The sequence below is a fragment of the Bos indicus genome, chromosome 13 (assembly GCF_029378745.1).
Source record: "Bos indicus isolate NIAB-ARS_2022 breed Sahiwal x Tharparkar chromosome 13, NIAB-ARS_B.indTharparkar_mat_pri_1.0, whole genome shotgun sequence".
In the NCBI taxonomy this organism is placed as follows: Eukaryota; Metazoa; Chordata; class Mammalia; order Artiodactyla; family Bovidae; genus Bos; species Bos indicus.
In genome coordinates, this window is record NC_091772.1 from 29,062,135 (window position 1) to 29,089,018 (window position 26,884).

At 39.3% G+C, this 26,884-nt stretch overlaps 1 protein-coding gene across 3 annotated transcripts in view; it reads right to left on the minus strand.

Moving 5' to 3' along the window:
• FRMD4A (FERM domain containing 4A) overlaps nt 1-26,884 on the minus strand; it is a 750,010-nt gene that overhangs the window by 678,188 nt on the left and 44,938 nt on the right. Inside the window, exons 1-2 of one of the 3 annotated variants that reach the window (XM_070802096.1) lie at nt 14,961-15,087; nt 1,893-2,017 (exon numbers count right to left, since the gene is read on the minus strand). In XM_070802096.1, coding sequence (XP_070658197.1) covers nt 1,893-1,937 — 45 coding nt within the window. In that variant the 5' untranslated portion in view covers nt 1,938-2,017; nt 14,961-15,087. Of the gene's footprint in view, nt 1-1,892; nt 2,018-2,437; nt 2,668-14,960; nt 15,088-26,884 lie in introns of those variants that run through there. The other 2 variants (XM_070802095.1, XM_070802094.1) reach the window with 2 other exon arrangements.

Consider the following 26,884-nt stretch of genomic DNA (forward strand, 5'->3'; position numbering starts at 1 on the left):
GATTACACACAATGCTCCAGGGTTTTCTAATCTAATGGTCCATCACGGTGTCAAGAGCTATTTCCCCCTGCTTCCGAGCAAGGGGTGCACACAGTCCTTTAATCTGGGCAGGAGGTGAGCGCTGGGGAGAGATCTGAGGGCAGAGGCCGCTGACCAAGAGAGGATAAAGTCTGAGCTGCAGAGACCTCCAGGTTGGTGACCATAATATCTGGGAGCCCGAGGAACAGGAGAACCTGGGTGTGTCTGTATCAGAAGCAGCTAGATCAGGATGTTGAGCTGTTTGGGTACCAAAGATGCAACCTTAGGGCTTCCAGGAAAACAGACACATATCCCAGTGCTCAGAAGCCCGGGAGAGAATTCAGAGCAGAAATCTGGAGGCAAGCAGGCCATTTCTCAAGAACACGTTTCTGCTCTGCATTAGCACAATACAGAATTTATTTCTGTATTATTTAAACAATATCAGATAATATACATGTGGCACATGAGCGTGCACATCTCTACTTTTCTGGCATATAACCCAGACTCAGTTTCCTGGGAGTCCCCTGGTCCTCACAGTCACTGCCATGTCAGTGCCTGCCACAGTCACAAATACTCAAAATCCCCATCATCCACTTCTGTGGCCGTGGGTAGACAATGGAGGCTAAAGCATCACCAAACAATAGAAGTTATGAGGGAAGGAAAATGTATAAAGGCTAATTTGTCCAGAAAACAACTTTCATTCTTTCCCATCCTTCTCCCCCGTGACATCAGAAGCCAGCAGAGGCTCATGAGATCTCAATTATTTCAAGTACCTCTGTGGCCTAAACCACATTTGGGATAATGCAGAACCAAGGGATCTGTCTCCTAGCTTGACCTGGCTCACCACCCAGGAGACAGGCTCCCAGCCCGCTCATCTTCCAAGCAGTTGTAATAAATTCCCCAGGTCTCCAAAAAGCAGCATCTCCCCTTCTCCACCGGAAAGGAGAGGTCAATGCACATAGCAGAAGTACTTATGCTTTGTATGTAAAATCTCCCGTGTCTCTGTGACACCCATTCACATACCCAGCTTAATGTGGGCTGCTTCCGCCAGCATCCCCAGGGCACGTGGGCTACTTGGTGAGGAGGAGGGTGGAGCCACAGGAGAGTAGAAGCAAACCCTGAACCCAGGGTCCAGCAAAAGGTCGATCGAGTAAAAACAAGGCAATGCCACTGACCTTGTTTGTTTAAATATGCTAAGAGCAGAGGCCTTCTTAACATAATAGAAATCACAGAGCAGCTGAAAGTAGGTCAGTGATCCATACAGAGCTTGCCATGGTCTCCTCATTTGTGGTTGGGAGATAAGCTTTCTCTAGCTCTGCAGCCCCAGTGCCACAAAAGGCCACAGGCCAACCCCATGGGCTGTTTTTATGGGGAAATCTGAGTAGATACATGGTCACCTGGAATCAAAGGCCTATTCTATCACGCCGTGGTCAAAAAATTACACGGTTGCCATGAGAAGACGTAAATAAACAAATAAACGAATCCAATTACCTGGATTTAGATTGGGAAAAAAAAAAAAAAAAAGGCGCATGCGGGGCAGGGAGAGGATGCTGAGATCCATGGGGAGGCGTTGGTAGGAATCTATTTCCGGAGGCTCTCAGCACCTGTTTGCAAACTCATCTCTCAAAATAGCATTAAGCAACAAGTTTCTAAAATGGCAAATCTAAGGCTTCTTTTCCCTGGAAGTGCTTTGTCATGGCTGAGATTCTTTACTCAAGAAATCATTTCAGAACAGTGTGTGGGATAAAGCAGAGATTTTGAACATGTCTGCAGCTACTGAAGCAGCAGGAGCAGCAGCCCACGGTGTGCGGTGTGTGATGCGGAGAGGCTGAAGCTGGGCGCTGCCCGGGCCCCACCTCCTCCCGAGCACTCACCATCAGCAGGCTGAGCGCGGAGTCTGGCACCAGCTGCACTGCCATGGTCTCCGATTCCTATGCACGAACCTCCTGCACACTCAGTCCGCCTGGGCCCTGGGCAACTGCAGAGCATCCACAGAAACCTACAGCAAAACAGCAAAAAATTCAGACTCAGGTGCAAAAGGGCTCAAGACACTGAGTGGACACACTTCACATGGGGTGGCAGGGGAGGTCAAGGAGATGTTGGCGAGAAGGGGTGGGAATTCTGCTTAGGGAGAGAAAGGAGAAAAAGAGGAAAAATAGGAAGCTGCAGGTTTTTTAAAGGTGAAACTTGCCTAGCTTCCCTAAGCCGTGCAAGCACAGAAGCCACATCAGACGCAAATATAAAAGCTGAGATGCTTCACTGGCACCTGAGCCTAGGCAGCAACTCTTCTTTTAACTGACAATTAAAATAAAACATTTCCCATTGCAGATAAATCAGGCAGCCCGAATAACCTCCCCTCCCCGCCTTCTCTGCATCTCTCAGCAATTCTGCTGCATAAACAAGCTGGATGTCAACCTACCGCTCGCAGTCTGGTCAGAGTCTTCTTTCCTGCAGAAAGGTGTGTTCCCTTTTGCAAAATCAAGTCTTTGGGAGCGAGAGAGCGGAGCCTGACCACGAGCATCAGGCAGTCACTGGAGATGAGCAGATGCTCTCACCAGAACCAAGCAGGAAGTCAGTTATGAACTGACCCCTTCCACCATCCCCAAATCTACTTTTCCTCCCCAAGTAGACAGGCAAGCCGAGTTCCCCGTGGGGCTAACATACTTCCGAGGGCCATGTAATTACACTGCCTGTTCCGTGAGCGTTCTGATCTCCCTGCCTGCACCACATGTACACGGCAGACAGACACCCTCTACCTCTCTCTCCCTCCCTCCCTCCCTGCCTCCCTCCCTCCTTTCCCTCCCATCTCTCCACCAGGCTGCCTGTTAGGAATTTTGAAGGAGACTCTCTATCTTAGGGAGGCTTGGAAGGATAATCTGTAGCCAGGGACAGTGCTTAAGACAAAAAAAGCAAATTAGCCTTGAAAATCATATCATGCAGCATTTTCCTGGGAAGATGTCAATGGAAAAAAAGAAGTCGGCCCAGGCTTATTGTATAAAGGCTTCCCAGAGTCAAAGATTTAAGAAAATTAAATCATCTTTCTTTCTTTCTTTTTTATGAGCACTGCCAAGCTTATATCTTCTTCTGGAGTCCACCTTTTCAACTAAAAATAGCAATTACTAATACTTCTGGCAAGTTTCTCATGCCCTTTTCTGATTTCTCCTTTTATTCACCTGCTGTAATGACTATAAAAATTCTTTGGAATTAACTACACAGTATGAAGTATAGGAACATGGAAATCAATTTTCTAAATAAAAATTGGGGGAAAGAAATCAATAACCTTTAAATGTTCCTATGGATGAGTACAGCTGTTTCCCCTACATAATTTATACTTTCAAAAGCATTTATTTGATCATCACAGTGCTTGGCACAAGGTAAGTGCTCAGAAATATTAATGGAGTGAATGAAAAGTTTCTTATGGTGATCCAATGGGTCAAAACTCTCTTCCATATTGTTGGATTGGATTCTAATGTCCTTGACCTTGGGAACGTCTGAGAATTAATCCCTACTGTCAGGTGCTTGAAAATTCACAGTATGAGCTGAGTGTGGCTTTGCACTGAGCTGCAGAATATTTTAGATTTGTTGGTGGGTTCCATAAAAGACTTTTAAATTAACCATAATAATAGTAATGATTTAAGGAACATATTTACGGGTTCTCTAAACCTTGTGAATGGGTTGCTAAGTGTATTCAACTCATCGTTGTTGAGTACCTACTACGTGCTGTATTCTGTGATAAGCTTTGCAGAAGGTACCAAACTCAATTATAATCTCTCCCTTCAAGGGGCTTTTCATCTGGTAGATGCAATGATACCCAAGAATCATTTATGAGACAAGACAGTCTGTGATAAATGTTATAAAGTGACCTAAAAACAGTTCAGGCATCACAGAGCAGACAGAGTTTACTTTTAGCTTCATGAATGTCATTGTATCTGAGTCGGAATTTAAGGGAATACATAGAACTTATTTTTTTATGACTTCTGGTTTATGATTCCATGAGGATTACATACTTGGAAATTATAGAAAGCATAAGGGAAAAAATAACTATTGTCGTTATTGAAGCTGGTGGACAAGGGCAGAGGAATTCTGTATCCCACAGTGGGCCCAGCCTGAGGAGTTCCTGGTATGGAGAAGCCCAGGACACCTGCGGGTGAGAGACTGCATGTCAACCACTGATACCGGCCCTCAGCACACCTGCCTCCTTCTCTCTGTACTTTGCCTGGAAAACCTCACCCTGAATCCCTGCCATAGAAAGAATCTAGAAAACAGATCCAGCAACATGCCTCAAGTGTGAGGACATTATTGGGATGTGTCATCTCAGGGCAGCAAGCATGAAGGAGATGGGAGGGGATGAGAGTGGGTACTACATGGTACCTTTACAGCTGGTCACAGAACAGATGCTCAGTAGTGAGGAATGGAGACCAGACAGGCATAGGACTTTATTCCCTGGGATAGTCCATCAAAGAGTAGGAGAGGCGGGTTACGAGCCTGCTCCTGTCCATCAGCTGACTCTTGTCTTGGCTAAATGGGCTGTAGAGGTCATGAGCTGCCTTACATTTCAGAGTTTTAGCTGACCTCCAGGTAGCCATCCACATAACATAAAGGCATAACATGTGAGCCCAGAAATGAAAGGACATCGTTCACCTTTGTGGGTCAGTCAAATGGGACCTGGGCACCAGGGCTGCTAAGGTCCTTCCTCCGTGTATGTGATAGGGGCTGGCTCAAAGTCTGGCCCACACTCTGGAGGAGACTGGGATGCAGGCTGTGCTAGGAAGTGAAATGACAGTGACAGCAGCTGGGCTCCCCACCAAGCTAAGAGCTAAATTCCAGAGGCCATGATAGGGGCCAAGCAAGTCCAGGAGCTGCAAAAACCGGGTCTGGTGAAAGTATATATGTTTACATAAGTTTCAATATCAAGGGTTATAGCCTCGATGCAACATTTCCTGGCTTTTCCATTTGAGCATTCAAATGTGTTTTGTTTGTACAACTTTTTTATTTTATTTTAATTGGAATAGAGCAATAATAGCAATTTTAATTGCTTTACCATCTTTTTAAAATTTATTTTTTATTGAAGAATAATTGCTTTCAGAATTTTGTTGTTTTCTGTCAAACCTCAACATGAATCAGCCATAGGTACACATATATCCCCTCCCTTTTGAAACTCCCTCCCATTTCCTGCCCCATTCCACCCCTCTAGATGGACACAGAGCCACTGTTTGACTTTTCTGAGCCATACAGCAAATTCCCATTGGCTATCTCTTTTACATACGGTAATGTAAGCTTCCATGTTACTCTTTCCATACATCTCACCCTCTTCTCCTCTCTCCCCATGTCCATAAGTCCATTTTCTATGTCTGCTTCTCCATTGCTGTCCTGTAAATAAATTCTTCGGTACCATTTTTCTAGATTCCCTATATATGCTTTCAATACAGTTCAGTCACTCAGTCATGTCTGACTCTTTGAGACCCCATGGACTGCAGAACATCAGGCCTCCCTGTCCATCACCAACTCCAGGAGTTTACTCAAACTCATGTCCATTGAGCCATCCAACCATCTCATCCACTGTCATCCCCTTTTCATCCTGCCTTCAATCTTTCCCAGCATCAGGGTCTTTTCAAATGAGACAGCTCTTCGCATCAGGTGGCCAAAGTATTGGAGTTTCAGCTTCAACATCAAACCTTCCAATGAATACTCAAGTCTGATCTCTTTTAGGATGGACTGGTTGGATCTCCTTGCAGTCCAAGGGACTCTCAAGAGTCTTCTCCAACACCACAGTTCAAAAGCATCAATTCTTCAGTGCTCAGCTTTCTTTATAGTCAAACTATCACATCCATACATGACTACTGGAAAAACCATACCCTTGACTAGACAGACCTTTGTTGGCAAAGTAATGTCTCTGTTTTTTAATATGCTGTCTAGGTTGGTCATAATTTTTCATCTGAGGAGTAAGCGTCTTTTAATTTCATGGCTGCAATCACTATCTGCAGTGATTTTGGAGTCCAAAAAAATAAAGTCAGCCACTGTTTCCCCATCTATTTGCCATGAAGTTATGGAATTGGATGCCATGATCTTAGTTTTCTGAATATTGAGCTTTAAGCCAACTTTTTCACTCTCCTCTTTCACTTTCATCAAAAGGCTCTTCATTTTCTGCCATAAGGGTGGTGTCATCTGCATATTTGAGGTTATTGATATTTCTCCTGGCAATCTTAATTCCATCTTGTGCTTCTTCCAGCCCAGCGTTTCTCATGATGTACTCTGCATATAAGTTAAATAAGCAGGGTGACAATATACAGCCTTGACGTACTCCTTTTCCTATTTGGAACCAGTCTGTTGTTCCATGTCCAGTTCTAACTGTTGCTTCCTGACCTGCATACAGGTTTCTCAAGAGGCAGGTCAGGTGGTCTGGTATTCCCATCTCTTTCAGAATTTTCCACAGTTTATTGTGATCTACACAGTCAAAGGCTTTGGCATAGTCAATAAAGCAGAAATAGATGTTTTTCTGGAACTCCCTTGCTTTTTCCATGATCCAGCGGATATTGGCAATTTGACCTCTGCTTCCTCTGCTTTTTCTAAAACCAGCTTGAATATCTGGAAGTTCACTGTTCACATATTGCTGAAGCCTGGCCTGGAGAATTTCAAGCATTACTTTATTAGCGTGTGAGATGAGTGCAATTGTGCGGTAGCTTGAGCATTCTTTGGCATTGCCTTTCTTTGGGATTGGAATGAAAACTAACCTTTTCCAGTCCTGTGGCCACTGCTGAGTTTTCCAAATTTGCTGGCATATTGAGTGCAGCACTGTAATAGCATCATCTTTTAGGATTTGAAATAGCTCAACTGGAATTCCTTCACCACCACTGCTTTGTTCATAGTGATGCTTCCTAAGGCCCATTTGACTTCACAAATTCAGGATGTGTGCCTCTAGGTGAGTGATCACACCATCATAATTATCTTGGTCGTGAAGATCTTTTTTGTACAGTTCTTCTGTGTATTCTTGCCACCTGTTCTTAATATCTTCTGCTTCTGTTAGGTCCATACCATTTCTGTCCTTTTGCATGAAATCCCTTGGTATCTCTAATTTTCTTGAAGAGATCGCTAGTCTTTCCCATTCTATTGTTTTCCTCTATTTCTTTGCACTGATTACTGAGAAAAGCTTTATCTCTCCTTGATATTCTTTGGAACTCTGCATTCAAATAGGTATATCTTTCCTTTTTTCCTTTGCTTTTCATTTCTCTTCTTTTCACAGCTATTTGTAAGGCCTCCTCAGACAGCCATTTTGCTTTTTTGCATTTCTTTTTATTGGGGATCGTCTTGATCCCTGTCTCCTGTACAATGTCATGAACCTCCATCCATAGTTCATCAGGCACTATACCAGATCTAGTCCCTTAAATCTATTTCTCATTTCCACTGTATAATTGTATATTCTTGCCTCCTTTATAAAAAATAAGGTACCCATAGGTGCATGGGTTTATCTCTGGGCTTTGTATCTTGTTCCATTGGTCTACATGTCTGTTTTTGTGCCAGTACCATACTGTCTTGATGACTGTAGCTTTGTGAAGTGAAGTGAGGTGAGTGTCTGATTGTCGCTCAGGACTGATTGTCGCTCAGCCGTGTCCGATTCTGTGGGCCCATGGACTGTAGCCTACCAGTTCCTATTTCCTCCACCCATGGGATTTTCCAGGCAAGAGTACTGGAGTGGGTTGTCATTTCCTTCTCAAGGGGATCTTCCCAACCCAAGGATCGAACTCAGGTCTCCCGCATTGTAGGCAGATGCTTTACTGTCTGAGCCACCAGGGAAGTCCTATCCAACCATAATCTGAAGTCAGGAAGGTTGATTCCTCCAGCTCCATTCTTCTTTTTCAAGGCTGCTTTGGCTCTTCGGGATCTTTTGTGTTTCCATATGAATTGTGAAATTTCTTGTTTTAGTTCTGTGAAAAATGCCATTAGTAATTTGATAGGGATTGCATTGAATCTGTAGATTGCATTTAGTAGTATAGTCATTTTCACAATATTGATTCTTCCTATCCAGGAACATGGAATATCTCTCCATCTGTTTATGTTGTCTTTGATTTCTTTCATTAGTGTCTTATAATTTTCTGCATACAGTTCTTTTGTCTCCTTAGGTAAGTTTATTCCTAAATATTTAATTCTTTTTGTGGCAGTGGTGAATGAGATTGATTCCTTAATTTCTCTTTCTGATTTTTCATTGTTAGTATATAAAAATGCAAGTGATTTCTGTGTATTGATTTTGTATCCTGCAGCTTTGCTAAACTCACTGATTAGTGCTAGTAATTTTCTGTTACTACCTTTAGGGTTTTCTATGTACAGTATCATGTCATCTGCAAATAGTGAGAGCTTTACTTCTTCTTTTCCGATCTGGACTCCTTTTATTTCTTTTTCTTCTCTGATTGCTGTAGCTAGGACGTCCAGAACTATGTTGAATAAGTGGTGAAAGTGGACACCTTTGTATTGTTCCTGATCTTAGGGGGAACACTTTCAGTTTTTGACCATTGAGAATAATGTTTGCTGTAGGTTTATCATGTATGTCCATTGCTATGTTGAGGTAGGTTCTTTCTATGCCCATTTTTTGAAGAGTTTTAATCATAAATGGGCGCTGGATTTTGTCAAAGGCTTTTTCTGCCCCTATTATCATATGGTTTTTATCTTTCAGTTTGTTAATATAGTGTATCACATTGATTGATTTGTGTATATTGAAGAATCCTTGCATTCCTGGAATAAACCCAGCTTGATCATAGTGTATGAGCTTTTTGATGTGTTGCTGAATCCTCTTTGCTAAAATTTTGTTGAGGATTTTTGCATCTATGTTCGCCAGTGATATTGGCCTATAGTTTTCTTTTTGTGTGTTGTCTTTGTCTGGTTTTGGTATCAGGGTGACGGTGGCCTCGTAGAATGAGCTTGGAAGTGTTCCTTCCTCTGAAAGTTTTTGAAAGACTTTTAGAAGGATAGGCATTAGCTCTTCTCTAAATGGTTGATCATGGCATCTGGTCCCATCACTTCATGGCAAATAGATGAGGAAACAGTGGAAACAGTGGCTGACTTTATTTTGGGGGGCTCCAAAATCATTGCAGATGGTGACTGCAGCCATGAAATTAAAAGACGCTTACTCCTTGGAAGGAAAGTTATGACCAACTTAGACAGCATATTAAAAAGCAGAGATATTACTTTGCCAACAAAGGTCTGTCTAGTCAAGGCTATGGTTTTTCCAGTAGTCATGTATGGATATGAGAGTTGAACTATAAAGAAAGCTGAGCACTGAAGAATTAATGCTTTTGAACTGTGGTGTTGGAGAAGATTCTTGAGAGTCCCTTGGACTGCAAGGAGATGATTTTCCAGGCAATAGTACTGGAGTGGATTGCCATTTCCTTCTCCAGGGGATCTTCCAAACCCAGGGATCAAACCCGGGTCTCCCACACTGCACACAGACGCTTTACCGTCTGAGCCACCAGGGAAGTCCAGAGATCCAACCAGTCCATTATAAAGGAGATCAAACCTCAGTGTTCATTGGAAGGACTGATATTGGAAGCTGAAACTCCAATACTTTGGCCACCTGATGCAAAGAGCTGACTCATTTGAAAAGACCCTGATGCTGGGAAAGATTGAAGGCAGGAGGAGAAGGGGGCAACAGAGGATGAGATGGTTGGATGGCATCACCGACTCAATGGAGATGAGTTTAAGTAGACTCCAGGAGTTGGTGATAGACAGGGAGGTCTGGCATGCTGTGGTCCACGGGGTCACAAAGAGTCAGACACGACGGAGCAACTGAACTGAACTGAATTGAAATGGTTGATAGAATTCTTCTGTGAAGCCATCTGGTCCTGGGCTTTTGTTTTTTGGGAGATTTTTAAATCACAGCTTCAATTTCAGTGCTTGTAATTGGGTTGTTCATAATCTCTATTTCTTCCTGGTTCAGTCTTGGAAAATTGAACTTTTGTATTTGGGTTGTTCATAATCTCTATTTCTTCCTGGTTCAGTCTTGGAAAATTGAACTTTTCTAAAAATCTGTCCATTTCTTCCAGGTTTTCCATTTTATTACCATATAGTTGTTCATAATACTCTCTCATAATCCTTTGTGTTTCTGCCTTGTCTGTTGTTACCTCTCCTTTTCCATTTCTAATTTTGTTGATTTGATTCTTCTCTCTTCTGTTCTTGATGAGTCTGGCTAAATGTTTGTCAATTTTGTTTATCTTCTCAAAGAACCAGCTTTATTTTTATTAATCTTTACTATTGTTTCTTTCATTTCTTTTTCATTTATTTCTGCTCAGATCTTTATGATTTCTTTCTTTCTCCTTTTTTTTTTTTTTTGTTCTTCTTTCTCCAGTTGTTTTAGGTGTAAAGTTAGGATGTCTGTCTGATGTTTTTCTTGTTTCTTGAGGTAGGATTGTATTGCTATAAACTTCCCTCTTAGAACTGCTTTTGCTGTATCCCATAGGTTTTGAGTTGTCATGTTTTCATTGTCATTTGTGTATAGAAATTTTTTTATTTCCCTTTTGATTTTTTTAGTAACCTATTGGTCATTTAGAAACATGTTGTTTAATCTCCATGAGTTTGCATTTCTTACAGTCTTTTTCTTGTAATTGATATCTAGTCTCATAGTGTTGTGGTTGGAGAAGATGCTTGATACAATTTCAATTTTCTTAAATTTACTGAGGTTTGATTTGTGACCCAAGATGTGGTCTATCCTGGAGAACGTTCCATGTGCACTTGAGAAGAAGGTGTATTCTTCTGCATTTGGATGGAATGGCCTGAAGATATCAATGCGATCCATCTCATCTAATGTATCATTTAAGACTTGTGTTTCCATATTAATTTTCTGCTTTGATGATCTGTCCATTGGTGTGAGTGGGGTGTTAAAGTCTCTTACTATTATTGTGTTACGGTCAGTTTCTCCTTTTATGTCTGTTAGTGTTTGTCTTATGTATTGAGGGGATCCTGTGTTGGGAGCATAGATATTTACAGTTGTTACGTCTTCCTCTTGGACTGATCCCTTGATCATTACGTAGTGTCCTTCCTTATCTCTTGTAATCTTCTTTATTTTAAAGTCTATTTTGTCTGATATGAGGATTGCTACTCTAGCTTTCTTTTGCTTCCCATTTGCATGGAATATATTTTTCCATCCTCTCACTTTCAGTCTATATGTGTCTTGAGGGCTGAAGTGGGTTTCTTGTAGACAGCATATGTTTTTGTATCCATTGAGCCAGTCTGTGTCTTTTGGTTGGAGCATTTAATCCATTCACATTAAAGTAATTATTGATATATGTAATAATTGATATATGTGTTCCTATTGCCACTTTCTAATTGTTTGGGGTTGATTTTGTAGATCTTTTTTCTTCTCTTGTATTTCTTGACTACATAAGTCCCTTTAACATTTGTTGTAAAGCTGGTTTGGTTGTACTTCTCTTAACTTTTGCTTGTCTGAAAAGCTTTTTATTTCTCCATCATTTTTGAATGAGATCCTTGCTGGGTACAGTAATCTTGGCTATAGATTTTCCCCTTTCAGTATTTGAAATATATCCTGCCATTCCCTTCTGGCCTGCAGAGTTTCTGCTGAAAGATCAGCTATTAAGCATATAGGATTTCCCTTGTATGTTATTTGTTGCTTCTCCCTGGCTGCTTTTAATATTCTTTCTTTGTGTTTAGTCTTTGTTAGTTTGATTAGTATGTTTTGTCATGTTTCTCCTTGGGTTTATCCTGTATGGGACTTTTTGTACCTCTTGAACTTGATTGACTATTTCCTTTTCCATATTGGGGGAATTTACAACTATAATCTCTTAAAAATTTTTCTCATACCCTTTCTTTTTCTCTTCTTCTTCTGGGACGCCTATAATTCGAATGTTGGTGCATTTGATATGGTCCCAGAAGTGTCTGTAACTGTCCTCAGTTCTTTTCATTCTTTTTACTTTATTCTGCTCTTCTGAAGTTATTTCCACCGTTTTATCTTCCAGCTCACTGATTCATTCTTCTGCTTCAGATATTCTGCTATTGATTTCTTCTAGAGTATTTTTAATTTCAGTAACTGTGTTATTTGTCTCTGTATGTTTATTCTTTAACTCTTTTAGGTCTTTTTAATTGATTCTTGCATTTTCTCCATTTTGTTTTCAAGGTTTTTGATCATCTTTACTATCATTATTCTGAATTCTGTTTTGGGTAGTTTGCCTATTTCCTCTTCATTTATTTGGACTTCTGTGTTTCTAGTTTGTTTCTCCATTTGTGTAATATTTCTCTGCCTTTTCGTTTTTTTTTTTAACTCATTGTGTTTGAAGTCTCCTTTCCCCAGGATTCAAGGTTGAATTCTTTCTTCCTTTTGGTTTCTGCCCTCCTAAGGTTGGTCCAGTAGTTTGTGTAAGCTTTACATAGGGTGAGATTTGTTCTGAGTTTTTGTTTGTTTGTTTTTCCCCTGATGGGCAAGGCTGAGTGAGGTGGTAATCCTGTCTGCTGATGATTTGGTTTGTATTTTTGTTTTGTTTGTTGTTTAGATGAAGCATTCTGCACAGGGTGCTACTGGTGATTGGGTGATGCTGGGTCTTATATGCAAGTGGTTTCCTTTGTGTGAGTTCTCACTATTTGATACTCCCTAGGGTTAGTGCTCTGGTAGTCTAGGGTCTTGGAGTCAGTGCTCCCACTCCAAAGGCTCAGGGCTTGATTTCTGCAGGTGACCATGTAGAAACGAAGGGGTGGAGTTGGAAAAGAGACAAAGAAGGTTGTAGCTTAATATCAGTGGCCACTCTAGTTCAAATGTGGTGGGAAGATGGGGTGGAGTGAATGCAGTTGGACCCAGTGGCGCCATGAGTGCCTCTGCTGTTTGTAAAACTTTTAAGTTACTGTATTTTTGCAACTATTTTTCACTTTCCTTTAATATCCTCCTACTAGAGAATGAACAACCTGACATCAGAATCAGGCACCATTCCTCTCTGTGAAATCCCATAGCTCCAAGCATCAAGCACAGATCAGTAGGGGCTCAATAATATTAAACTGGCCACCAATAAGGATGTTAAAATGTCAAATACAAGAAGAAAGGAGCAAGAACAGCACACTAGAAGGGGTGGGTAGAACATGGGGCTTTTGTGAAGAAAACTAGCAGTCTGACAGAGGAGAAGAAAGAGAACCTCAGAGTTCCAAACATAATGGTCCCTCCACAAAGATGCCTGGAGTTTTTAGTAGAGTTACAGATATAGAGATTAAACTTGGAAGGATAATGGAGTAGTCTGAAGAAGAAAAATCAATTAGTATAAAACAAACCCTTATCAAACAAAGAAAGAAGCAAAGCTATTAGCTCTATAGATCTTTGCAAAACCTTAACCAAGAGTAATCAAAATCAGCAAAATAGAAAGTTTGGAGAACAGCAATCCTTTCCTCTAAGTAACTAAGTTCCATGTTTGGCTAATGTAACATCTCAAGAAAACTGCACAGTAATTCCTTTCAGTGTTGCTGCTGCTGTTTAGTCACTCAGTATATCCAACTCTTTGTGACCCACGGACTGCAGCTTGCCAGGAAAAACTCTGTCCATGGGATTTCCCAGGCAAGAATACTGGGGTGAGTTGACATTGAGTTCCTTCTCAAGAGGGTTTTCCCAACCCAGGGATCGAACCCATGTCTCTTGCTTGGCAGGAAGATTCTTTACCACTGTGCCACCTGGGAAGCCCTCCTTTCAGTGTAGCTCCTCCTAAAAGTACCTCAGTTAAAGCACAGTTTAATGTCACCCCCAACAAAACCTATTGCCAAAAAAAGAATAGCCAATAAAAACCTCTTCTGTACTTAGTGGGAAGATTTTGGGTAGACTCTGATGTTTGGGTCACTCACTGCTGCCTGTGTAAATTGCCCCATGCAACAAATTTCTCTTGGAATTTAGTACAAGGAAAATGTCTGTCCCTCCTGAGGTAGTTTGAAGGACCGACGGCTTTAGCCCCAGAATCCTTGCTATTTTACTCTTGGAAATCAGAAAGCTACTCTGTCATTTGCTCTGTAACACAGAGTAGGTACCAAGAGGATGAGGTGAAAATCAAGTCAAATATTATTATACCTTTGGTTAAGCAGCATACAGTAGGCCTTAAATAACTATTAGTTCCCTTAAAATCTCCTTTACATCCGTAAAATGAAAATAATAGAACCCATCACAGTTGGCACCTTTGGCTGCCAGAATACTTGAAACCTAATTTTACTTTCAATTAGAGCAGATATTATCATAGTTGGCATTATTACTTTCTTGGTTTTCCTCAACCTTGTTTTTCTTTTTAATTCATAATGTATTACTCTTATTTAGTAGGCCTTTTTGTCAGTAAGCCATCTGAAATTCTTTTTTGGAACCAATCATTCTCTAATGTATAAATTGCTCTCAAATAAATTTGGCACACTATGGAGTATTTTGCATCTACTAAACGGGCAATTATGAAAGCTATTTAGAAATATAGAAACTGTCTGTCTGAGATATAATGTTGATTTGACCATAAAATGATACATATACTCCAATTGCAGCCATGTAAATATTTGTATTTTAAGAGGATTTAAATATATTTTCAAGAATTTCTGCTTCTAGCCAAGATGGAGTAACAGGGACAAAGTTTACCCTCCCACCCAAAACAAACAAACAAAAAACCAGACAAAATATATGAACCAATATCTTTGAAGATACTGAAAGCAGGGCAACAAAGGACAATGATCCACAGTTTGCCTTATAACTGTCTCAGATTATTGACTAAAGGTGTTTTAGGCCACAGAACAGAGAGGGAATCCCAAGTGGAATCAAGTAGATTCCCCAAATTTAGGAGACAAAGTTGAGAGTCAGGCGTGACCAAGATGGACAGAGTTCTCACACAGGCCCAGGAATTATACTTGTTCATACATCCAGTCAGGAAAGCCTAATTCATGGTGCATTAGGCAGGATGCTCAAAAAGTTCTCGCATCAGTAGCAAGGAATGCTCATGCTCACTCACTCAGTCGTGTCCAACTCTTTGCGACTCCATAGACTGTAGTATACCAGATCCTTCTGTCCATGGGATTGTCCAGGCAAGAATACAACAGTGGGTTGCTATTTCCTCCTCCAGGGAATCTTCCCAACCCAGGGATCAAAGCTGTGTCTCCTGCATTGGCAGGTGGATTCTTTACCACTGCACCAGCTGGGAAGAAAGGAATAATTAGCCATAGATTGATCAGTGCCTAGCAAACCTGAATAGCAAGACACGAAAGCATCAAACTACTTCCATGTAGGTTAACTGTGTTCCAAAACAAAGCTAAAGAACATTTATATAAGTTCAAAAATATTCAGCACCCAAGAAGGTAAAATTTACAATGCCTGGCACCTAATAAAAATTGCCAGGTATGGAAAGCAGTAGGGAACTACGACCATTAAATAACAGACAAATCAATAAAAATCATCCAGAACTAACACACTTGTTAAAGTTATCAGAAAAGAACATTAAAAGAGTTATTATAATTTTATTGAATATGTTAAAAAAATTAAGTAGAAATATGGAAGATATAAAATAGAACCAATTTGAACTTTCAGAGATTAAAAACTACAATGTCAAAAATAGAAAAGAAAAAAACATTGGTTTGGATTAATGGAGATTACATATTAAAGAAAGAGAAATTAGTGAACTTGAAAACTTGAAAATAGTAGATACTATTCCAATTGAAAGACAGAGATGAAAATTTTTTTTCTAAATAAAACAAAATGAGCATCTGTGAACTGTAGGGTCCGTTTTATCAGCCTAGTGTACATGTAATTTATATTCCTAAAGAAAGGTAAATACACAAAATATATTTGAAGAAATAATGGCCAAAACTTCCCCAAATTATACATTACAAATGAACTAACTCTAAGCATAAGAAACATTAAGAAAACTACACCAAGTCACATTGTAATCAAATTGCACAGTATCAATGATAAGGAAACTATTTTGCAAGCAACCAGAGTGAAACAAACCTATGTCACACACAGAGGAACAAAGGTAAAGGTAACATTAGATTTCTTAAAAGCTTCTGTACAACAAAGGAAACTATCAGCAAGGTGAAAAGAGAGTCTTCAGAATGGGAGAAAATAATAGCAAATGAAGCAACTGACAAACAACTAATATCAAAAATATACAACCAACTCCTGCAGCTCAATTCCAGAAAAATAGATGACCCAATCAAAAAATGGGCCAAAGAACTAATTAGACATTTCTCCAAAGAAGACATACAAATGGCTAAAAAACACATGAAAAGATGCTCAACATCACTCATTTCCAGAGAAATGCAAATCAAAACCACAATGAGGTACCATTTCACGCCAGTCAGAATGGCTGCGATCCAAAAGTCTACAAACAATAAATGCTGGAAAGAGTGTAGAGAAAAGGGAACCCTCTTACACTGTTGGTGGGAATGCAAACTAGTACAGCCACTATGGAGAACAGTGTGGAGATACCTTAAAAAACTGGAAATAGAACTGCCTTATGACCAGCAAACCCACTGCTGGGCATATACACTGAGGAAACCAGAACTGAAAAAGACACATGTACCCCAGTGTTCATTGCAGCACCGTTTATAATAGCCAGGACATGGAAACAACCTAAATGTCCATCAGCAGATGAATGGATAAGAAAGCTGTGGTACATATACACAATGGAGTATTACTCAGCCATTAAAAAGAATACATTTGAATCAGTTCTAATGAGGTGGATGAAACTGGAGCCTATTATACAGAGTGAAATAAGCCAGAAAGAAAACACCAATACAGTATACTAACACATATATATGGAATTTAGAAAGACGGTAATGATAACCTTTATGCAAGAGAGCAAAAGAGACACAGATGTATAGAACAGTATTTTGAACTCTGTGGGAGAGGGAGAGGGTGGGATGATTTGGGAGAATGGCATTGAAACCTGTATAATATCATATAAGAAACGAATCACCAGTCCAGGTTTGATGCAGGATACAGGAAGCTTGGGGCTGGTGCACTGGGAGGACCCAGAGGGATGGTATGGGGAGGGAGGTGGGAGGGGGAGTTCAGGATGGGGAACACGTGTACACCCGTGGTGGATTCATGTTGAAAATTTAGTAATAAAAGGAAAAAAAAAAGAAATCAGCAGAGCAACATCTTCTAATGAATTTAAAGGAAAACTGGTAAGATTCTTTAATCCAACAAAAGTGATTTTCAAAAACAAAAGCTATGAAGACTTTTTCAGAGATACAAAATGAATAAACGGAAAAGAGATTTGAAAGCAGTAAAACTTCCCACCCTTGAACCGCCCCCGTGGCTTCCCTGATTATAGCAAGTATTTAAAGAAATAACAATTATTTATAAGTTATTTGAGAACATGGAAGAGGAGGAAATATTTATGAACTCATTTTATAAGGTCAGCATTACCTTGATATCAAAATCAGACAAAGACAATATAAGAAAGGAAAATTATAAATTAATTAATCCTCATGAACAAGGATGCAAACATTCTAAATTACAGAAAACAGAACTTAACAATATATTAAAAAGATAATATATCATGACCAGCCAAAGCTTATCCAAAGAATACAAAGTTGGTTTAACGTTCTGAAAGCAACCTATGTAATTTGTCATAATAACAATCTAAAAAAGAAAAAAACATAAAATTACCTCAGTTGATGTATTTAAAAAGCAAATTAACAAATTTTAGCATCTATTCCTGATTTTTTTTTACTTCAGCAAACTAGTAATAGAAACTTTCTCAACCTGACAAAGACAAGAAATGAACAATCAATACAGGCAACAATGTGGATCAGTCTCAAAATAATTACAGTGCATGAAAGAAGCTAGACCAAAAAATACATATTATGTGATTCCATTCATATAAAATTCTGGATTGTTTAAACTAATGCATAGTGATAGCAGGTCAGTTGTTTCCTGAGGAATAGGACTGGTTTAGGAAGGAGTGAACATAGAGCAAAGTGTCCACAGAAGGGAGGGATTAACACAAGGCATGAGGAAAATGTGGGTGGTGATGACTATGTTACTATCTTCATTAAGGTGGTGATTTTAAGGATATGTAAACGTGTAAGAACTTTCAAATTGTGTTCTTCAAATATGTGCAGGTTCGAACATCCCTGGTCCAGTGGTTAAGAATCTGCATTCCAATGCAGAGGACATGGGTTTGCTCCTTGTTCAAGGAACTAAGATCCCACATGCCATGGGGGCAACTAAGCCCATGCACTGCAACTAGAGAGCCTGCTTGCCACAACTAGAGAAAACCTGTGAGCTGTAATGAAGGCCCAGTGCAACCAAAAAAATAAAAAGTGCAGGTTACTGCATGTCAATTTTACCTCAATAAAGTTGCGTTTTGGGGAGTGAAGTAGAAAAGAATTGTTTTATTGCTTTGCCAGGTAAAGGGGTCCACAGAAGGCCAAATACCTTCAAACCATGTGTCCCAACTTGAGGAAGATAGAAGTTTTATTGTAATTGTTCAAAGAGGGCATGATCAGCTCATGGACAAGAAGAAAGGTATAGATTGAGGAGCTCATAGGGTTAAGAGAAGACATCGTTGTTGGTTGGTGCTGTTGAAAGCAGAAGAGTCGCAGGTATATTTTAAAGAAGCCAGAAAGATGAAAAGACTAAGGACATACAAATCCCAAAAGAATCAAAGGAGAATAGATTCCCAGAAAGAGGGGCTGTCATTGGGCAGAGGGCTGTATCTTCCCATAAAATAAAAAGAAAGGTAAAAATGCATAGAAATGTTGAGAAAACATGAAGGAGGCATAGAAACAGTGATATGTTAATCTGCTAAGAAGGGCTTGAAGCACCTCCATTCAATCGTCTTGATCTCAGTAGAGAGTTCCCATGTTTTTCCTTTCTTTCTTCTTCTGCTTCAACCAGGACAATGTGCTCTGGGAGATGCTGGTCCCAGAGGGATGGTTCACGCCTCCACCCTCGTCCCCTATGCCAGGCCTCTCAGTTGGAGCTGTGGCCTAACATGAATGCACAAGGTTCCAGAGTGGATGACCACCCCATGCAAGGCCTGCATAAGGGCAAGCTTACCTGGGCACTCTCCCTAATGTCTTTCAGTGACCTGAACCCAGAACCCATCCTGTCCTGCTGTCTCTCAGACCCAGACTCAAACAAAATTCTCTGCCTACTCCTCTGAAGTACAGCTGTGGATGGTAGCCCCACTCCTGGCCTCCCTGGGCCACCAAGGGGAGTTACAGATGCCACTCACCAGCAAATGCAGTCCATCTTAGCTCTAAACCAGAGTAAGGAGTCCATGATATCCTGTATTGTGCCAAGGGGTACCCACAGCCTTCATATGCCACTTCCTTGCTGGGCTAGCTGGATCCACACAGCTGGTTTGCCTTTGTCCTCTGCCCAGCATTCCAGTTCCACAAGACTCCAACCCAGTCCCCAAACCCTAGGACATATGTTGTCCATGCAGCACAGTGGCCTAGTCAGCTTCACCAGCCCACCTACTCCACCAGTCTACCTACAGCCAGGACTCCCCTGCCAAAGGGCTACCAGAATGCAGGTGCCAATAGCCTTGACATTTTTGCCACCCCAGTTCTAAAATGAAATGAGCAATACTGCGTAAAGAAGACAAAGCATAGGTAACAGGCAAATCAGTACATTTCTTGTAACACCAAAATACCTCCAATTCATCCATTACTATATGCAGATGTTCACGTTAATTCTTTAATGTTGATTTTTAAAAATTCTACACAAATTACATCAAAAAGTCCTTTACCAAGACTCCTTTACCAAGACTCAACTATCTTTCATAATAACATCTCTCATCTCTAAGCACAGGTAAACCTTCCATGATATTTGAATCACAGTCAAAATTTTGTGTTTTGCTATTTTCCCCTATAATCCTTATCTGATAACTACTTTTCTAATTCCTCACCTTAGGCTCATAATAAACAGCTCGCATAAGATTGTTAAACTATAGGCTAATTCATTATAATCAAGTGCTGACCTTTTTTTTTTTTTTTTTTTTTTTTGCTCTCTAGTTATTGTTGTAACTATTCAAGATAATACCACTGTAACTCAACTTTGTACAGATAACATTTGTTTTCCTTTTAAATTATTTTCATACACACACTTCCCCATACTAAGATTACTAGAATAAAGCTAAAATTAGTTTCATGTTGCCTAAAATATTGCCCTGTTGAAGTGAATCAATTTCCAGTGTCATCTCTAGTGCAAGAGGCAGCTTCGAGATTCATCAGCACTTCTTCTGATGTTGACTTATTTAATAGCTATGTAATTTACTCTGGAATGAGTTTAATTTCTATTCATTTTCTGATAAATTAGGTTAAGCAATTTTTCTCTCATGTGACTTGTTTATTCCCCATTTGTGTGTGTGTGTATATATATATGCATACACATATATTTATACATATTTACACATATATTTGTCTATTGGAGATTTGGTGGTGGTTTTGGGGATTTTGTTTACATATTTTATCTATTAAATTTCTATCTGTTGTAAAGGTATATTTGTAAAACATCAGAAACCCTAAAAAACATTTAATAACTGTGCATGTGACACTTCAACTTCCCGCAAGAACTTAAAATTTTTTTCTTTATTTTGCTGCTATTTTGTCTTTGTTTTATTTTAATTGTACAAAAGTTTGAATTTTATTTAAAAACCTTTGCCCATTTTTTTCTTTGTGTTCAGTTCAGTTCAGTAGCTCAGTCATGTCCGACTCTTTGTGACCCCATGTTTCACAGCACACCAGGCCTCCCTGTCCACCACCAACTCCCGGAGTTCACTCAAACTCACGTCCATCGAGTCAGTGATGGCATCCAGCCATCTCATCCTCTGTCGTCCCCTTCTCCTCCTGCTCCCAGTTCCTCCCAGCATCAGGGTCTTTTCCAATGAGTCAATTCTTCGCATGAGGTATCCCAAGTATTGGAGTTTCAGCTTCAGCATAAGTCCTTCCAATGAACATCCAGGACTGATCTCCTTTAGGATGGACTGGAGTGGATCTACTTGTAGTCCAAGGGACTCTCAAGAGTCTTCTCCAACACCACAGTTCAAAAGCATCAATTCTTCAGCGTTCAGCTTTCTTCACAGTCCAACTCTGACATCCATACATGACCACTGGAAAAACCATAGCCTTGACTAGGTTCGGACCTTTGTTGGCAAAGTAATGTCTCCGCTTTTCAATATGCTATCTAGGTTGGTCATAACTTTCCTTCCAAGGAGTAAGCATCTTTTAATTTCATGGCTGCAATCACCATCTGCAGTGATTTTGGAGCCCCCCAAAATAAAGTCTGACACTGTTTCCACTGTTTCCCCATCTATTTGCCATGAAGTGAGGGGACCACATGCCATGATCTTAGTTTTCTGAATGTTGAGCTTTAAACCAACTTTTTCACTCTCCTCTTTCACGTTCATCAAGAGGCTTTTTAGTTCCTCTTCACTTTCTGCCATAAGGGTGGTGTCATCTGCATATCTGAGGTTATTGATATTTCTCCCAGCAATCTTGATTCCATCTTGTGCTTCTTCTAGCCCAGCGTTTCTCATGATGTACTCTGCATATAAGTTAAATAAGCAGGGTGACAATATACAGCCTTGACATACTCCTTTTCCTATTTGGAACAAGTCTGTTGTTCCATGTCCAGTTCTAACTGTTGCTTCCTGACCTGCATATAGATTTCTCAAGAGGCAGGTCAGGTGGTCTGGTATTCCCATGTCTTTCAGACTTTTCCATAGTCTATTGTGATACACACAATAATAAGTTTTCTTTATAACTTCTCTAATAATATAAAATGATTTCCGTCTTTGGTTAAATAAACTATCTTTTTGCATATGACTTAGTTTTCTATTTTAATTCTTTGAGGTAAATTTGTCTTTTGTCACACTGAAATAAAATTACTCTAGAAGCATGTATAGAATAAGTTTGTTCTATATAATTCTATTATATTTATTTGCCATGTATTATCTTTTCATATGTACTAAAAATTATTTATGCATGCCCTATTTTATTTCAATAATCTATATTTTTCCTTATAATACCAGCTCAATTATTGTTATTTTTTAATCTATTTTATAATTACTAGTTCTTCATTAACGCTTTCATATTTTTGTCTATCTTTCCAAGAATACTATAGAACCAATTATTTTGAATTCTTTAAAACACCAGTGACATCATTGGTATTTCAACTGAAGAAGTGAAGGGAAATGAAGTCACTCAGTCATGTCTGACTCTTTGCAACTCCATGGACTGTAGCCTGCCAGGCTTTTCCATCCATAGGATTTTCCGGGCAAGAATACTGGAGTGGGTAGCCATTTCCTTCTCCAGGGAATTTTCCCGACCTAGGGATCAAACCCAGGTCTCCTGCATTTCAGGTAGAGTCTTTACTGTCTCAGCCAGAAGGTGTCTTAAAACTACAAACAGAAAAAATTGCCACCATCATTCAACCTTACTCTCTGAAAAGGATGTATTTTTCTACATATTCAGGCCTTTTGGTCCACCATGAAACTTTTGTAGTTTTTTTTATTAATGTGTTTTATATACTCTCACACAAGTTTAATTAATACATAATTCAGTTTTGTGGCTATCATAAATTGGAAGTCTTTTATTATTTTATTTTTAGCTGGGTAATAAAGGCATTTGAGTATATATAATCACACAGACTTATCTGTGTGATTTTGTCTTTTGACCAGCAGTTTTTCTCACTGTTCTATTATCTCTAATAGCTTTGGTTGATTATTTTAGCTCTTCTAGGTATATAATCATAGTTTTCTAATGGAGTTCCTTTTAAAGCTCATTTCTTTTTTATACGTTATTATGTGGACAAGAAAATAGAAATTTCTGCAAAATAGCTATTGTGAAAGCCACTCCATCCTGCTACTTATGCTGAAAAGAAACTCACATCCACATTTATGTGTCAGCAAAACTTGCTGACTGTACCTTCAAAACACTTCCAGAACCCCAGTCCTTCCTAGCATCTCCACTCTATTTCAGCCACAAGGCCCTCTCACAGGGATTATTGAAACAGCCTCCTTAGCATAGCTGAAAAGGGCACTTAGAGTGATTTTCAAGATGTTTGGTCAGATTTTGTCACACTTCTGCTCAAAATCTTCCAAAATCCTGATAAAAAGTGAAAGTGTTAGTCTCTCAGTTGTGTCCAACTCTTTGTGACCTCATGGACTGTAGCCCACCAGGCTCCTCTGTCCATGGAATTCTCCAGGCAAGAATACTGGGTTGGGTTGCCATTCCCTTTTCCAGGGGATCTTCCCAACTCCAGGGATCAAACCTATGTTTCCTATATTGCAGACAGATTCTTGATAGTTCTTTGAAAAGCCCTTAATGGTCTGCCTCTTCTACCTGTGCAACCTAAGACTTCACTACTCATTAAATTCTTTCCAGTTACAGGAGACACTATTATTACTTGAACATATCAGATATATTCCTGCCTCAGGGCCCTTGCACTTGCTACTACAGATGCCTGGAAAGCTCTTCCCTGGTATTTGGATGGCTCACCCCTTTACCACCTCCACGTGTTTGCTCAAATGTTAGATTCTAAGTGATGCTTATCCCCTGACTCCCCTATTTAAAATGACTTCCTCTCCTTGTGCTTCTTTTAAGCCTTTCCTGCTTTACTTTTCTCCATTGTACTTTTCACCATGTGACATTGCATCTATGCATGTGTTTCTCATCTTCTTACCTTTCTTCTTCCCATACAACATGAGATTAAAATATAAGTTAGGCTCTGAGAGAGCAAGGCTCTGTCTATTTTGCTTTTTACTGTGTCCTCAGCATTAGGAAATAGTTGCTCAATACATGATTTTATTGAATAAAAGAACTGAATTGTACTGAATTATTTTTGTATCAGGTTGAGGGTGAATAATTCTGAATATATGTAAGCTCAGTATGATTTTTACCTATGATAGTAAATGGACAGTTTTATCATATAAAGAATGTTTAAAATTTTATTTTATTGAAATATAGTTGATTTACAATATTGTGTTAATTCCAACTGTACAGCAAAGTGATTCAGTTGTACATATATATACTTTTTAATATTCTTTTCCACTATGGTTTGAGCTACCCTTGTGGCTCAGCTTTTATTTTATTTCTAAATAAAAGATTCTTATTTCTTCATATTTGAATACATTTAGGTGATCTAAATGAAGGAGACTTTATCACCATGGGATTTACTGCATTTGAAAGTGTATTTCTGGCCTGGACTGTATAGTCTATGCGGTCACAAAGAGCTGGACACGACTGAGTGACTTTCACTTCCATTGTGGTTTATCATAGGATATTGAATATTAGTTCCCTGTGTAGTTCCCAGTAGGACCTTGTTGCTTATCCACACTATATATACTAATTTGCATCTGCTAATCCCAAACTGCCAACACATCCCTCCCCCAACCCCCTCCCCTTTGGCAAACACAAGTGTGTTCTCTATATCCGGGAGTCTGTTTCTGTTTTGTAGATAAATGTATTTGTGCCATGCTTTAGATTCCTCATATAAGTGATATCACATGGTATTTGTCTTCCTATTTCTGACTTGCTTCACTTAGTATGATGATCTCTAGGTCCATCCACATTGCCACAAATATTATTTCACTTGAAGAACAATATTTTTATTCCCTCTTTTCATAGGTCTAACTGGGAACTGCTGCTCAATTTTATTAAACATTTCATCAGGCAAGTGTAATTTTATATATTATGTCATCCTACAGAGTGTTAATATATTTCACTAAACATTTCTCCTGTAAATGATCAAATGAAATTAATCTCCAGGGATATTCTTAAAAGTACTGGATATACTGTTCAACTGGGCATATTGCCTTCTCATGGATACAGGCCAATGGCTGATCCACTAGAGAGCAAAGAAGAGGAAATTCTAAATAACTGGCCAGCATGAAATGAAGTAAGATGGGGAAGAAAATGCTTTGCTGACATATTTCAAATTTCCCCTGTGAATATGTCTTCTTTGTTTGTTTATGTAACATTGATTAATGACTGCATCTGGGTTGGCTGATGGAAGTTCCAGTTATCAACAACTAACTTTTATGCAGACAATGTTTCATAGTCATATTACACAGCCCATGAGTTATCATTTCTTTTAACATTCTTAATGACTTGACTCTTCTTCCAACGTCTGGTAGTTTCCCTAATCCCTACTTTTCCTACAAATAATAGGTCCACAGTTAAGATATAGTAAAACCTTGGTTTGTAATTCTAACATATATCTCTGTGATACCAGCACAGCAACATGTTCAAATATTTTAATGAATAAATTAGATTCACATTTGTCTTTTAGTAGTAAAAAGTCTAGTGTTTATTACAATATAGGATTCAGAACAATTTGATGTGATTTTTGTGTTTTCATACTTGCAAAGACTTAAAAATGAAATGAAACTTTAACTTTATCAGAAATTCAATTGTTTTGTCAATTATAGGTAGTTTTGTTTCATTCCATGTTCAAGCAATCTCTCACTGCCCCAAATTAACATTATAGGTGTAATTTCTTTCAAGTAAAACTGTGTCCTAACAGGTGACACATAAAGAAATTTCTTTATTGTCTTTTTAATATGCAGTGGGGATTTGACTATTGAAAGAGTCCCTGACTGACATACACTACATCTTGGCCAGGTGATCAAGCTCAACATCAACAGTGATGAGTTATATGACAGTATGTACCCTTGATGCAACGTGATGAAAAGTGAAAGTGAAAGTCGCTCAGTCGTGTCCAACTCTTTGGACCAGATGGACTATACAGTCCATAGGATTCCCCAGGCCAGAAAACTGGAGTGGGTAGCCTTTCACTTCTCCAGGGATTCTTCCCAACCCAGGGGCCAAACCCAGGTCTCCTGCATTGCAGGCGGATTCTTTACTGTCTGAGTCACCTCAAAGTGGCAGATTATTTCTACTAATTTCTCTCTTCCCAGAATCCTTAACTCCAGTCTCTCCATGAGAAAAGCACAAGACCAACCCCAGCTGAGGGACATTCTATAAGATACCTGACCAGTGCACCTTAAAAGTGTTAAAGTCATCAAAAACAAGGAAAGTCTATATAAACTGTCACAGCCAAGGAGACCCTATGGAGACATAAGAAGTAAGCAAAATGGGGTATCCTGGATGGGAACGTAAACCAGAAAAGGGACATTTTGTAACAACAAAGAAAGTCTAAATGAGGTATACACTTTATCTTATTATTGATATGACAATTATATATCAATACTGATTCATTAATTTGGACAAAGAAGGAAATGGCAACCCACTCCAGTGTTCTTGCCTGGAGAATCCCAGGGACAGCGGAGCCTGGTGGGCTGCCGTCTGTGGGGTCGCACAGAGTAGGACACGACTGAAGCGACTTAGTAGTAGTAATAGTAGTAGTATACCATACATATACACTATGTCATAATAAAGACATTAATAGTAGAGGAAACTGTGTGTAGACTATAAAGAGAACTCTCTGTTCAATTTTTCTACAAATGTAACTCTGTTCTAAAATGTTTTCAAGTTTATTTAAAAAAATAGAATTGTGAACAGAATTGGATGAGATTTGACCAAAAATATTTATTATTGTGACTTATTTTTATAATTGATGATGAAAAAAACTCCCAAAACTATATGTGAAAACTCAAGGTAAGCGGTAATATGGATTCAGGTATACTTTTCCTATAATTTTGGGGCAATATCAAAGTAATTTGGGGCTTGGATTATCTAGACTATTGTCTTAATATTCCCTGTTGCTTATACTTGTGAAAGTAGCTTTATCTTTACAAAAATTCAAGCAAATAAGATAGAGACTCTGCTTCTAATTGATAAAGTAGATAAAGAACAGAGATGGACGGATCCCACTTTTAAAAAATCGAGCACAGTGGAGACTTCCCTGGTGGTTAAGATTCTGTCTTCTAGTACAGGTGATGTAGCTTTGATCCCAGGT